At 37.4% G+C, this 15,934-nt stretch overlaps 1 protein-coding gene across 2 annotated transcripts; it reads right to left on the reverse strand.

Annotated features, from left to right (window-relative positions):
* Positions 1 to 150: 150 nt before the first annotated feature.
* On the reverse strand, positions 151 to 15,574 carry SCaMC (Short Calcium-binding Mitochondrial Carrier; the record flags this gene model as incomplete). Of its 2 annotated transcripts, XM_022816978.2 has the most annotated exon segments (4): positions 151 to 327; positions 1,831 to 1,964; positions 13,370 to 13,568; positions 14,949 to 15,574. In XM_022816978.2, coding segments are annotated over 4 exon segments (819 nt in total), but the record flags the coding sequence as incomplete, so codon positions are not given.
* Positions 15,575 to 15,934: the final 360 nt, after the last annotated feature.

Here is a 15,934-nt window from a genome sequence, read left to right on the forward strand (position 1 = left end):
GTATAGCGAGATCACGTATCGCTGAAAACGCTAGTCACAATACTTCAATATATACACAACGTGCAGCGTACATTACAAGATTTTGAACACATGTCAATTGCTTTCTAGCTTCAAGCGTTTTATAGTAGTCCTATGTCAAACAACACTTACCCGAATGATGTTTTTTAATCGGTCGTAAGTTAGAAATTTCAAAGCGGATTCTGGAGCAATTTTCATCACATTTATTCCATTGCCGCGCCAAAGACCACGAATGCCGCCTTCTTTTTTAAGTATTTGTAAGCAGTTCCACGCTGAACCGCATTCTTTGCCATGAACTTGAAGATAGAGCTGTAAACGCACATAGTATAAAGCGTACATCCCTAAGCATAAGCGGAACTATATGCACATTCTTACCGAATTACATATAGATAAAGAGAATTAGTTATACTCCCTATTTTTTCCGATTTTTGAAAAGTGCGTCTTGACATTAGTTTTCCGCACGTCAGCATTAAGGAATAGGGGCGTTTCGGAACATGCGAACAAATACGGATATTGCCCCCAAGTCCACATTCGAGACATGGTCATAATAACTCAAGTATTCTAATCTCGAAATTTCCAGTGACTTTTGTACCTCTAAACGAATTGCAGATTGATCGTAATCTTTGCTGCGGTCCTGATAACTCAAATGGTGAACTTTGCAGTTCTCGTATAGAAAACTGATAATCTACCACACGATGCACCAATCATTCATGAAAGGTAACCAGCCAGTAGAGAGTGTCATTACCTCCTTATTGCACTCGGGTACAAAGGTCTACCAGACAAACGTAGTATCGGGTGAAATCGCAGTAATTTCATGACTCATCACCCAAGGCGTCCTATAAAACTGTATAATAGAATAATATTACTGCACTCGATACAATCGTGACCTAATAATACTCAACGCCATACCCTGCAACTTATTAATCCTAAATTTACAAAATACAGTTGTGCAAATTTTACGAAGAACATGCCTTCTGCTTTTTTTGCTTGGGCATCTTTATTAAAATAATGTCTTTGATCACTTCAATATACGATTTAAATATAGTTCAGTATATAGGGCTTGTGGCGACTTAGGACGTACAGCATTAACTTATGATAATAACTCCTATTTTTTTTATTAAAACAAAGCAATCAACAAGCATTTAAAACAAATAGTTGAATGAGCAGTGGATGCCCACGAGGCTTGTATTTACCGCCAACACAAACGCTGGGCAGAGCACTTGAGTTCTTTCTCCAGAGGTCGTAATACAACAGCGTGACAGCAAAAGGCGAGGAGGGTCTTACAAGCACAGGAAATAAATTCAAAAATATGAACGAACAAACAAAACTTCTATCTATGGGACTCGCAATCACGCTCTTTAGCATCACAGTACCCAGAAGTGTGGACGCCAGACTCACAACCATGCGCTGAAAGGTTCAGTGTCGCGTCGGGATTAATTATTTCCGAAGCTAGCTAGCCTTTTAGGATCAACAACACACTCGGGGCTTGATCGCTACAGTCCCACAGTAAATATATAGCGTGGTGATTGGGGCGAAAATTGGGCATAGTTGCATATAGTCGTCGAGTTCATTGTTACGCTTTTAAATATCGGCTTCTATGCGTTAAAGAACCTCTAGCCTAGGTTTTTTATAAACGAACATTTAAAAGTAAATAAAAATCTGAATTGCTGATAATTACATTTAGCAAATCATTTTCGCATTTAGTTAGAAAATCAAAAAAAGGGAATAGTTTAGCATTTGAATATAAATATTAGATACTTCGATTCCCTAAGTAGGAAGTGCAATACTGCTATTTAAGAATAAATGGCATACCTTCGTACGATCAAGGGGTGCTGTGCATGTTCGTGAGACCATACCGGCAACTCCTCCTGACACTAGATGTCGCCACCAGATGCCATCCCGCAACTCGGCTTCTGTAAAGTCGTCTGGGACTAGTGCGTCCTCACCTGAATAGTTCCGTAAAGTAGCAGGATACTTGAAACTTGTCGTAAGTTTTAATTGAATAGTATATAATCTGTGGGGCATAGATTATGGAAACGGCCATCGTAATTTAATTCTATCGGAACACTTATCTAAATACTTAAGCGATTGCTTTAAAAATGCTCTTTTCACCACGTGGCATGTGCGTGCATTTTTTTTTTCTGATGACAATACAGTCAACAGTCTGTACCTGTAGTCAATAGATAGCCAATTAGGCTTGAACAAATGCATTTTTATATATTTGTTCTCTTTTTTTGTAAGATACATTGGTTGTATGCTTTTAGCGGCACCGATGTCAGTTTATGTTAAATGATAGTATCCCAAAGATACTGTTAGAAATCCGTGCAAAGACTTTGTTACATACATAGTATAAACGTACAGTTTCCATATCTATTGACTGCGTGAAATTTGAATGACTAGAGCTGTGTAACATTACATTTGTAAATAGTAGTGGAGGCTGTACCTAATTTTAAATGGCAGCGTGCGCCATAGCCAAGAAAAATCGCCTTAAAAAAGATGACACCTTGTTGCAGAATGTGACAATAACCTCGAAATCGTTTCATTTTCCACTGGGAATTTTTTCTTTCGCTTAAAGTTAAATAAGAAAAACTTCTTTAGAAAAACAAAAACCGTATAACTAAAAAACAAATTTTTGAATTATAAGCTTGCATCCCTATTCAAACAGTAATGCTCTGCGCATGCTAAAAGATATAGATTGCGGTTTAAAAAGTCGATTTTTCGCCTTAATACCTAGGGATCATTATTCACAATAATAGGTGGCTCGTGGCGGAGGCTCGGCAGATAAAATCTTCATTCGAAACATCTTAACATTAGAGCGTCTACCTAGAGTCACCTCAGTCGAACACTACGACTAACAGAATCAATCGCTGCCAACGACGTAGATTCACGCTACCCAACAGCAAAGCGATTAAATAAAAACCATTTTGTGTTTATATATTGTTTAATGTATTTTCTAATTTTATTTTTTTTTATGTGAGAGGATATGTAAAAAAATTATACCCATTGTTTGCGAAAGCTTGATTTTAGGAGGACATGAATATTGTCCACATCGAAAAATTGGTTGATCACACAATTTTTATACATTTAATGATCCGCTGTAATGAATAAACCCTTTCTACAAGATCGCCTAAGATAATAACTTGTCAATTTTTTAAATATCTTGGTTTTTAAATTTAATCAAATACACGATAAAGCCTTGATACCTTTGTACCCTGATGCCCTTAGCTTGAAGGCTTACTCGATTGATTCTAACAAAAAACCTGACGTACATGAGAAGCCATTTCTGCAATTTGTAGCAAATTAGCCACATAGGTCGCATAAAAAGCCATCGATGGCAAAATTAGTTTATCTCTGGTCATATGCAACAGAAAATCGGCGCTATAAAATGATGCCAATACGTGTGTCATTCCTCCTTGAATCATTGCTTGAAATCTATCGACTCGACTAAAATTCACCTCAGGTGAATATGTGCATTGATGTAATTTAACGTTTGATACCCGGTAGCTATTTCAATTTTATCCGCAATAAAATGTGTCGCCATAGACACGCTCAGAAATTTGGCAAATAACGGAAGAATCAGACGCCAAGAACCATCATGAATACATGCGACAACTTGCTTTGCTCGAATTGTACCGAGAAGATTCGCGGTTTCATGGTATTTTCGTGTAGCAGAGAAACTTCAATTGACCGCTTTCATGGCTAATGAACACATCCGTCGGCAATTCGGACGCCTACCAGTATCCGACATATTCCATTCTATACTGTCAGGCACTAGCGAGTGCGATTACGTAGCAATAAACGGATTATCGAATTCGCCACGTAAGTTAATCACATACTTGGGATATCGCTGACCAAATCCAAACATTAGAGGGCTTTCCATTAATGTTAAATTCATAGAAAGCAACCGAGCTTGAAACACTTCCCGGTAGGTAAACAACACCAAGAAAGTTATGGAAGCGGCATACTCACTGCTTGATACGCTGGCAAAAGGTGAATAAAAAGGGTTTATATCCTTTCCCCACGCCTCATCCCAAAGGAGATCCTGTATAGGGTCCAATTGGAGCAACAAAAAACCCATTTGGTCCGTTCTTGGTGAGATCCTTTCTTCTAGTACTAAAGTTATTTAAGCACAACAGCAATTTATCACAATTCGAATGCACCCTTATCGTTCAACTTCCGTTAAAGGTCGAACCTACATTGAGCTCTTGCTAACGATGTTAACCGTCAATCTAGCGGTCCGCTTGCACTTCTCCTCACTCTTTGGCTAGGCCGCACACAAGTTCTTGTTGAACTTGATGCTTTCACTTGTAGAATTTAATCATCATATAATAACGACATCTAAAAGGTCATACGAATGGGAAGAGCGTCTTACTATCTTTACCAAATTTACAAGTAACAAAAACTTGAAGAGGATATAATGAGCAAAAATATTTACGCTCGGAAGATCAACATGACCTAGAGACTAAGTGTTTTATGTTCTAAGTTAACACAACGCGTGGCATAACTGATACTTGGTAGGAAGTGCTGCAGAGCAGGCGGTGTCATTACCGTCATTATTAGCACTCTTACCACGAACACACGACACCAGTGCACAGCTGCTCTGGACAAACTGGCGATTTCTCTGTCTGCTAATACTAGTTGGCGGTATTTGGCGGCAGTACCACGTGAGCGAGAGGTTGGCGAGACGGGAGTCTACAGGCACATATAGCAACATGGAAAGGAGGTATAACCAGGCAAAACTGCCGAGCTAGGCCCTAATGGCGAGAGCAAAGATAGTAACGTTCCCAGTAATTTAACCTTTACTTGACCACAATAGAGCCACCGAATCAAACATAAATATTCGCCAGTTTACGCGATCGCTACTTTGAGACACCATCATTGAAGAATTAGTAAATTTCATTAACTTGAAACTTCCCGGAAAATTCAAGACCTCGTCAATCTGTTTTGAGGCTGTAAACTCCGTATATTTCGCATAATGCGTACAGCCGTAAATCCGTTTTGCAATTGTGATTCTTTATGATGCTACATAGTTCGAAATACCAATCCAGTTATTGTCGTGATAATGACGCTGAAACAAAAACCTTATCAGATCGTTCAATTGCAGTTGTAATGAACCCCGTAAAACGTATATTAAACGATCTGTCGGGTTTAGATGTCGACAGTCAACTAATACGCCGTGTTCAATTATTTTAGCTGGCACAAATTCTTAAAAAAGACAGTCATGACTTTTTTCATGTTCTAACTGATGTAGTCCTTGGCTAACGAAAATTTGACTTAATGCTAACTTAATAGGCGCACACCACAAGCTACACTTTCGGCAGTTTCACATCAACGATAGATCGAATCAGAATTATCACAGTAGTGCCGCAAATGAGCTACAATGAAGCTTCTATGAAATTTGACATGATGTTTTTGTTCAATTTGTAGTTACCCTTTACCCGCAATAAAGTGTCAAAGCATGAGAAAGCTTTCATATGACTGCGGTCCCAAAACACAGCTGCCTTCAGGCCACGATTGACTTCGACAGAATAGACAACGCTGATTACCACTATGTTTGTCGAAATTATTCAATTAAATTCCTGTAACTAATGTAATTTTGAATATACTTTTACAAAATAAGAAAAACGTCTCGAGGGCCAGCCATTTACGACGCGAGTCGCGCTACTCTAATGCCAATACGGAAATATTTTTTCACGCAAGAATGATTTAGGTACCGTCGTGGTGTGCTTCTACCTAAAAGAGCGAAAGACAGTCACATTACACTGAATGTTTAATTAGAGAAAGTTAAACTTTTTTTTTCGGTCAAGGAAGCCAAACTTCTGTGTAGCACGCTCTGTACTGTGAGTACTAGAAGTGCATCAACGCTTTTTGGTGCCATGATTAACTCAAGCAGGGTTCTATAAAAAAACAATTTCCATTCTAAAAATAGACAGTCTAACGTATTCAACAGATGAAATTAAGGACTGTCTGCTATGGGAGTTCGGTTTTCCCCTACGTATTTTAATTTAATTAAGCTCTTTCGATAGCACGATTCTTCTCCGCCTCGTTTCTATGACCCTTGCAGATTACTCTTGCTAAGCGCAGTAGGAAGTATAAGCACAATCATTTTGCAAAACGCAACTGCAAAATGTGCTTATTTTATCAGCCTAATATATATAATATAAAAATTACTGAGTTCAAGCTATGGACCTACATGTAAACCTCTAGCAAAACTACATAGCATATTTGTGGGCCGGGTGCTCCGTTTACCCCCGTTGCCGGGATAATCAAAAACTTATAATTTTATACTTTGGTTCAATTGGCCGTTTGGATAGAATGTTTCATCATACCATACTTTGTTTGTGAACGCTTAAGAATAACACGTACTCTCTTCAGCTTGATAGGATCAAAGCGCATAAATTATCAAAAGTTCTTAAGAACCATGAAAACAGTTGTAAATGTTAATCTTCCGAAGGAAAGGAAAATGGCTATTATATAAACTACATTTACTGGCCATTACCTGCGCCTATTATGGTTTGTTCAACCTCTCAATTCTATTTTAATTCGTTAATTAGTACTGACCAGATAGCTCAGACAAGTTTTTCTGAAATGTATGTATTCACTAAACATACTTGGTATCACATACTAGGCTTATAGGCTTCATAGGCCTAAAGCTCTGTCACATCTTTTAAGTGATTTAGATACATTTTATCTTACACAGGTCAGTCAGAAAATTATACATTGGTTTGAATTATTATAAGGATAACATATTGAATAAAAATATCAAGTCAACCTACTATGAAAACATGCACTGCATTTCCCGTCACATCTTTCGAAAAATCCTCGAGCACAGCAGTTGTAGCAGCTCGAATATTGTAGCTGCTGTTGCTGTCGGTCCACTCTAACGTTAGTTTGAAACCTATCTTGCAAGTCGTCATTATTGCCATAAATATTATCGTCCTTACTTTCATTGTCAGAAAGACTCGTAATGACGTTATCACTATCTTCCGTTTCAACGCTTCCCTGATTGCGTTCATAAATAATTCCGTTGAACATCGATAGTTTAGGCTGTTTTTCAATATGATTTCAAATACTTTATAAACCTCGTTTTCGCTCAAATTTAGCTTCGTCTCACTTAGGAAGGCCAAAACCTTGGACACACTGTGGGAAGATCTTACGGTCATCCACTAAAACTTAGCTAAGGTTACATTAAGTATTAGTAAGTAACGCTGAAGAAAAAACGTTAAGTAAATATAATACAACAACTAAGTGACAAACATTTAAAGTTCCTAAAAAGTATTTATCCATTTATCCATGGAGAGACATCCATTAGTAGCCTTTCAAATGGATGTCTCTCCATGTTGTTTTTCCACCAGAACAAACACTCGGAGTAGACAGTTCCACCACATTACCGATGGCCAAATTCTCGGTTTTCAAAGCTGGTCGAACGACTGACTCCCAACTTGAAACGAAATGTCTACGCCCACTTTCAAATTTAGATCAGCCGTTTTTTTGAGTTTAGTAGGAAAACACGTCACCGCTGAACCGTCACAAAAGTAAGCAATCAATCGAAGGTATATTTTCACATAAGTTTTAAGTTCGTCTAGGATAGTGCTGGGCGGAACACCGCTATTTGTAGAGTATCTGAAAAGCAGATTTAAACTTTGTTTCATTCCTACAAGTTCGAAGCACATGAATAGGAAATATAGCGGAGATCGATTTTGACTTCTATAAGGAGAATTTTATGACTAATGAAGCCTAAAAAGGGCAGAACAGAAATAAGAGATACGTAGTTACACATTTCGCAGTACATGCGCTCCATCACATCGTGTGTGAAATAGTGGATTTTCGGTTGCTAGCAATTACGGAAATCTACACAATATGTGGTGCAATAGATTATACCATACGGCGTCATGTTGTGCAGTATCACAGTTTAACAAATTCTCCAATAGGGCACACCGATCTTAAATGTTTAAAATTGTTCAGTTCATACATGCATACGATACAATTATATCTCTATAAACGCAGATAAACTATTTTGCACAGAAGCCGATTTAAACATAGAAGTGACACGTATATGTGATCGCGCTAAAATTCCAATGCATTTTTCCCTTTTTACTGTTGAGAGCCTTGGTGTTAGTCTTGTCAATATTGTAGTACTACAGTTCTCAGCATAATTTCGGGGCATAGTAGATAGCAGTATTTACGAAAACATCGTGCTAATAATTTATAGTAAACATAGGGATCGCATATCGGAGTGCATTGCGTATTGCTCTAAATACGTTTTTCTATCTAAAACTGCTCATCGATTTAACGTTGTAAAACAAGGATCTAAGTCGGATATTTTGTTTTCGTAACTTATCGTTCTTCGTTCAGAACGTTCATAATTATACGGATGCCTCAGGTGGTGAATTATATTGACGGAGTTTTTCGATAAAGAGAAAAGTATTTTTCACTATGTACACTAATCGGTTTTTCGTAAATGAAAGGCTTGATTTTTCTCAGGAAGGCGCGTTTAAACCTGTAGAAAACTACGACGTGCGAGAATGACATCTGAATCCCACAAGATGCTATGGGTTCGACTTTCATTTGACAAAGACGAAGCGCAGTTCCCAACGAAAGTTCCCATGACTATTTAGTGTCGGTACTATTTAGTGCTTTTCAAGCTCTATCCCCTATGTATGCTCTAAACGACTTAGCGCTCGAGGTTAATGTGATATTCACGTACGTACATTCTTCGATGTGCTTCAGCGATCTTCCATTTAGTCGCAATATGTCGGCATCTGCTAGCTGGTTGTCATCGATAAACTTCATGGCTTCGGTTATTTTTGTGCTAACCTCTAGGCCAAATTTTAGCACGTACTGAATCACGGTAGATACAGTTTACTACAAACGGTGTCTGCTGTGGCTCAATACCACAAGGTCGTCTGCGTTCACGATAATTTTTACCGACTTATGCGTATTTATTTTTTTCTACGACAAGGGTTGGGAACAACAGAGTTGTCGTAAAATCATTCGTCTCTTTATGATCGATCAGCGTTCCATTACTCTGACCCCCATCACTAGCCTGCTAACTCGTAGCATAGACTTTAGTACGCGTAGGTCGATGCTCCGTGGCGGAACAGCGTCTTAAGTATCTGAATCCGTGTCGTGAAATCCGGAAGTCGACGAAGACGCTGCACACGGACCGACTTTTTCAGTATAATGATTTTTCACTAATATTTGGGGACAGCGTACCCACTAGTAGTCGAAAATGGCATCGAGTATAAAGCATCTAAACGTTAGCTCTCGGCTTTCTAATCACCCAGTTTTGAAAACGTTACTAAAAAATTACATGAAAATCCTTGACCGCATTACCCGAATATTATCGTTCGTGCTTTACATCATATTAATTCATGTGCGTTATCGCCAATTTTAAGTTTCCTAAATGCACAACATTGATGATTCCAATTATTAGTTACTATTTTCAGCGAGGAAGTATTTCGTCTACTAAAGTATGTCGCCTGAAAGTCAAACAATTTTGTTATGAGCTTTGCATTGTACTTAACATTGGCTTAACAATATTGAGTAATACTATCGTATCACAGAAGAAAAACCCAGCAATAAGAAACATTTGTACTTCCCAATAACCAGAATATATTTTTCCTTTTGTAAATCTCGACCTCTAGCTGGTCTTGTGAAATACCAATTCAGCAATTGCAGATTGAGTAGAAATGATCTCCCAGTATTAGCAAACGCTATTCAGGAAAACCCTATTAGGAGCTGATAAAAATTCATCAAAAATTAGGAACAACACTATCTTTAAAAGAGGTTAATTTTAGGAATCGCGGTAATGTTTGCACCAAATAAAGAGGATCTAACTAAGTCCAAGAAATTGCCAGTTGAGAAGGTCAATGCGCAACGTAGACGTAGTTTAGAAATTAGACAACAAGACTGCATACACTGATGCTAAGAACTCAAGAATATTTCTCATTGTTTCAAGATCTACTCGTTTATCGCCAACAGTGATTCAACTAGCCCATATATATTAGACTGTTTAGTATAAAACGCAACAAACATTTTTTAAGGTGCTATTTTATAACGGTGCAACGGTTCACGACACTCGAAATTTTGAATTCGAAATGCACTTGTACACTCTGAAATCTGAGACCGTTACTCAGATATCGTCACTCAGGGTTTTTAGCAAACGAGTCGTGGCAACCCATAAAAAATAAGGTAAATAACGGATAATAGTTCGATTTTGGAATTGCAGAGGTCGACACAGCTCGCTTGATGGATACTGTATTCGGTAATTAGTTCCACTACTAATAGTAGTATCAGCCGTTGATTCATGAAAATCCAGGAAGTACATTTTAAAATTAAAGATATGTGGTGATGTGAGTAACGAGGTGTTTAGAACAAGATGACTCTGCCAACGGTGCACAGGTCTTAGCACTTAGTTTTGATGTATGTAAAAATACTATATTTGTTTGCCTCGATTAAATTGAAAAGTTTAGAAAATTGAATGAATGCATACCGCATAATTTAAACGAGGATCAAGACAGACATAGAGACACGTGCTTCACTATGCTGTTACGCTATAACAATGATTCCACTGTGCCCTGTGATAAAAATTGATCCTCTATAATAACCGCAAACGGTTACATTAATGGATAGATACAACTGAACTTGCGGATTATCATTCTAACATAAATGACCAGCTGCAAAACCTTACGGTATTTGTTTGGTGATCTAAAACGAATGTGATTCATTACGACTTCATGTATCCTGGTTCGTCGATTACGGCTAAAGTGTAGCGCCAACAATCAGAGATGATGAAAAGCTCCATATTAAATAATCAAGATCAACGAACAAAGGAAAATCACTCCTACTGAACTATGACATTCGAATTCAGAGTGGGAAAGCAGGTGTTCATATCATACTCGTCAGACACTCTTTTTTTAAGATACTGACAGTCGCTTAATAAAAAAAATCCTTAAATTTCAAGATAGCTAAGGGTCATAAAAAATAATAACGCATATTTGAAAATAAATTAACTAGGCCTGTGAAAATTCAAAAGGTATATTACGTTTTGTACTGCTCGATCTATATATATATATATATATATATATATATATATATAGAACGTGCATATATTTACGTACAGTTGAGAAAACTACACTGTACATTATATTTTACGCTAAGTAAAAGATGAAACAAAAAGCTTATGAGCTTTATTTGTAGAAAACCGTTTTTATTACTGAAGTCGAGTATACACATATGCAGTATTTATAGATACATTTTATACATAAATTGAGGGGAGATGGATGAAAACTGGGGGGATTTCGATAGTCTATCAGGTTGTACATTAAGCATCGGTATTTCGGTGAGTCGATCGACTCCCAACTGTTTGTTTTCTTTTTCATAGTTCACGACATATTTTCTAGTCTGTTGAAGAAATCCCACAACGCAAATTACTGCTGTAAGGTAAACGGCCATATCCCTGCCTAACACAAGCCAACATATTCACGCACATTTTAATTAGACTATGACAAAATCTTTTGGAAGCAAACAAGTAACAGCTGTTTGTAACATGAAACAGTTATATGCAAACGAATAAGGGCGGATGGTTTCAGCAGTGATTTTGGCTAAGTACATGCGTTTCCCAAGGAAGGGAGAATCAGCTGGCTTAGTGTAGCTCTGGGACAGATAGTTTTGCAAGGAGACATCTATATAATCTCCTCTTATGATTTCATAAAAAACTTTGTTACAAAACAAAGCTCAAAGAGTTGTGCCATTATTATTCTGTCTGTCGAGATCCTCCCCCCCCCCCCATCATATAACTGACGCTTATCGTCGCACAGACATGCACCGTACTGCTGTAGCACAAGCGTAGTTAAATCTCACGCCGTACAGTACTACTACTCCACAAATAAAGCAGAAAGTTACTTATGTAAGGCAGACGAATGATCTGTCAGAAGCAGCCGGCAGCGGCATGGTTAAGACAACTCGGCGACAACGTGGCTTAGTTAGAGCACCTCACAATACACGTACACTTGTCTGCCATCCCTTTCTTACTTTGTTATTGTTTATTGTCGTCTGCCACGACAACTATCGATAATGACGCTAGAAGTAAATAAACGTTTGCGCGTTTCATCCTTAAACATTGCGTCAGATAATTGGCTCCCAACAATAAAAACTATTCGTACATACGTTAAGATAAAATTAACTTCAACTTAAATATCTGTATAATGGGGAACATAAATTATACGCTGTGAATATCACCTTTATTTTTTTATACATTTGTGTAAAGAACGTGCAGAGTATGCACATACAACCACAAATAGCTCAAACTTTCTTTATTTTCCTTTTTAATTTCTTTTCTTTATTATTCGCGTGAAAGTTCTTTAATCCACTGCAAAAATTTTAATTTGATAAACTGAATTTTTCCATGAAATGTTAAAAAGGAGTTAAGAACAGACTTGAATAATTTGTAATTGACATTAGTCTGCCGTGTAATACTAGGCAAGTTCAAAAAGCATTTCAATTAAATGTTTTAAATGAAACGACACCAAGGTTTGCTGTGTCGATTCTCATCAACGACACAATTTGTATACAATTCGTATCCGTAAAGGAATTTTTTTGTATTTTTGATGTGACCTTGTGTCTCGACAAGCCAACTGAAATTCACAAGAAAGCCTTTTGAGTTTACACCAGGGCATAGACTAGGAAGCAAGCCACCAACTAAAACTTAATGTTGCATCTCCAAAGAAGTCACCAAAATCACTTGCGTACCCATAAACAACAAGCGCCTTCTACGTTAAAGGTGCGATAAGGAATATCCTCATTGTGAAGCAAGAAGAATAAGCACCTCGTTTGACACGATGAATTTCATCCCCCCGCCCCTTTGATGTCAATCCGGGTATTTATACTCTGTTAAAAAAGTAGCAAGCAGTTTAGGCATTACTCGATACATAGGCCAATACGTGAACGTAATTCTATCAGCGGTCGTAATCTAATCAACAATTTCTCCTACTTTCTTACACTAAAGGAATATCAAACGTGAAAATCGTGTACTACCTACTATAATTATTCTTAGATCAACGTAGTTAGAATTATTTGCGTAATTTCGCTGCAAAGAGAAGCTCGCGAAGTCGACCCGTTGTTATTCGAAAATCTGACTGAAATTTCACAAAATGGAACCAAAGTTTTTTCTTCATCGGGAACGGCTTGTTCCTTTTTTCAAGCTAATAATGTTACCTAACATTATCTAAAAATACTTTAGCTTATAGCCAGAACTAAAATATTCGAGAAAATTTGTATATTTTCGGCGCTACATGAACTCAACTGCAATAACTTGAACAAAATGATTGTTTTTAAATGCTGCACCTACCGACGTCTAGCATAACGGAATGATGCCTCCACAGAGAAATAATTTCGTGCAAATCAGAGGTTGGATGAAACAATAGGTAGTCCCGCCACTCCTCGAAGTTGATCGTCAGAGAGCCATCTTTATCCATTCTTCTAAGAAGTCGGTGCGCCTCCGCCTGATCAATATTGATGCCCAGCTTCCGACACGATGACATAATTTCCTGCAGACCAACAGCAAGGTGGCTGTCATCAGCGTGACCAACATCATAAATCGAGGCCATACGGCCAGTACCTTTGATGGCGATTCTCCACAAATACTATTGTTTCACTGCTGTTAAACTAGAAGCACTAACCAATGCCATTTTTTTTTGTTTTGCCACTTTTTAAATGAAAATAGTATAAAAAATTGCCATTGAAAATTTGAGTGGCAATATTTTTAAGCAAATTTGTTTTTTTCAATCTTGCTTTATCAAACAGTGTTTTCATCAAAGTTGCTTTATGCTTATTTCTGTTCAAACAAATTTATTTCGAATGTGTGAAGCATATTTCATGTTTATTAGGGTAGTTTCTTTTTCCAAAATTCGTGAAAAAATTACTCAGCTATGGTTAGTTATATTAGTTATAAAACAATTATTTCTAAACTCCAATAATATTGAATATTTTTTTGCTTCTAAGTATCCTTACCTGATTAGATATATTGCAGAGACAAAATATGTTACACGGAAGTGATTAAAACCGATATTAACTTACAGAAAGGTATCTATAAAGAAGTAGTAAAGAAGAGTACGCGTCATTTTCTATATAAGAGAAACAACTATGTACGCTATTTTATGAATATGCAGAGTATTTTCGACAAATGTAGAGAGATAGTGCGCTCTAAGTTGAAGTACTTCAGGTTGGCCAACAGCACGACTTATATCCACAAGAATAAGGGTTTTGGATAATGTGCACGGAGCGTAACCTGTAGACGATGATTTTCTTGTCATTATGAAATATATGAGATATTGTTAGACAGTCATGGTTAAGATACGAGTTACGGGTCAAACAAGTGCTTAACTGTTTGATTTGACATGAACTGATTGATAATGATTCGCTTATTTCTATACAATATAATTTATTATAGTTAAATGTAGGAATAACATTAGCTTATCTGTTTAAAGAAAAACGATATACTTTATTGTCAGAGCCAGTTACTGCGTAAAATAGGCCTTATAGGGATCCTTCAAACCACAAACTCTACCTACAGATTACTCCATTGCGACTTCAATACGGTGAGCTTCTCTACCAGAGCCAATAGTGTATTTGACTGACACATATAGCTTGAATATTTCGATGTACCAGTCCGAAGCCTAATCATCTTCGTTCCAAAAATCGTAGAAGGGTGAAGCAAAGCACAAAAACTAAAGACAAAATAATTATATCCACTAGAACGTTCGACTCCATTTAAATTATACAATAGCAACAAAGTATGAAATCGTAAGATGAAATCGTACTGCTAATCCCAGTAATGCCAGTAAATATGTATTATATTTACGATCGATACGCTTTTATTACCAAAAGGCGATGTAAATGACAACTAACGAATTATCATAGTAACTAACCTCTTCATCAATGTGGCCGTCAGCGTTCTCGTCGATCTTGTTGAAGACAAGCTTGAGGTTCCTCTCATGTTCAAGGACATACTGCGCGAACTCCTGGAAGTCCACAACTCCGTCGCGGGCCAGATCTGAAGATTCGATGAACTTTTTGGCGTTATCGGTCGAATGGGGCAAACCGAGCTTTTGCAAGCCAGCGGTTAGATCCTTCACGTCAATTCGACCATCTCCGTCTACATCCAGTTTATGAAATAAATCTTTTAACCGTGTTTGTGTTTCGACGCATAGTTCATTTGGATTTTCCGCACCCTTCATTATTGATAGCTTACAATTCAGTGGTAACAGAGATCAGTAGGAGCTACCAGCAAAAGCTCAGATTACTTGCCACTATTACCGGAGCTCTGTGCGACTAGGAACCGCAGTTTACCTCAGGCCCAACTGATCAACAGAAGAACGCTATTTTACACCCTACACGGAAACCAGCTATTAATAACAAGAACGAGAATCGTGATAGCACAAACGAGTCATACACAGACTATTACTACTGGAAATCTAGTCCACCACAATAGTAGTAATCGCAAAACATTCAAACCTCCGCAGTGTTAATAATCGGAACAAATTTGACTGGCACATGGCATGTCGCGCTGCTCCGAGTTAGCGCGCGGTACTTCTACCTAGATAACGTGAAGCTCATCACCATCTGATTACTGATTTGTTTTCCTGTATGTACGAATCGAGATCAGTAAACATTATATTCTTTTCATTTCAAAAACATAATGTATTGTATGAAGTTGCTTTAGTAGTTAAAAACATGGACAACAGAACTATGAAATATGGGTCTAATAACGGGGTAACTTAAAATTTAGCCTCGTCCAATTATGGTCGTTATATCTTAAATTCCGTGCGGATTGAAATAAAAACAGGTAATTTCCATAGATATTCACCAAATCTTCGACTCCAAAATAATAACTGAGCTTATTAATCAACAGTTT

This window comes from Varroa destructor, unplaced genomic scaffold (assembly GCF_002443255.2).
Source record: "Varroa destructor unplaced genomic scaffold, Vdes_3.0 BEIS01001377.1, whole genome shotgun sequence".
Lineage (NCBI taxonomy): Eukaryota > Metazoa > Arthropoda > Arachnida > Mesostigmata > Varroidae > Varroa > Varroa destructor.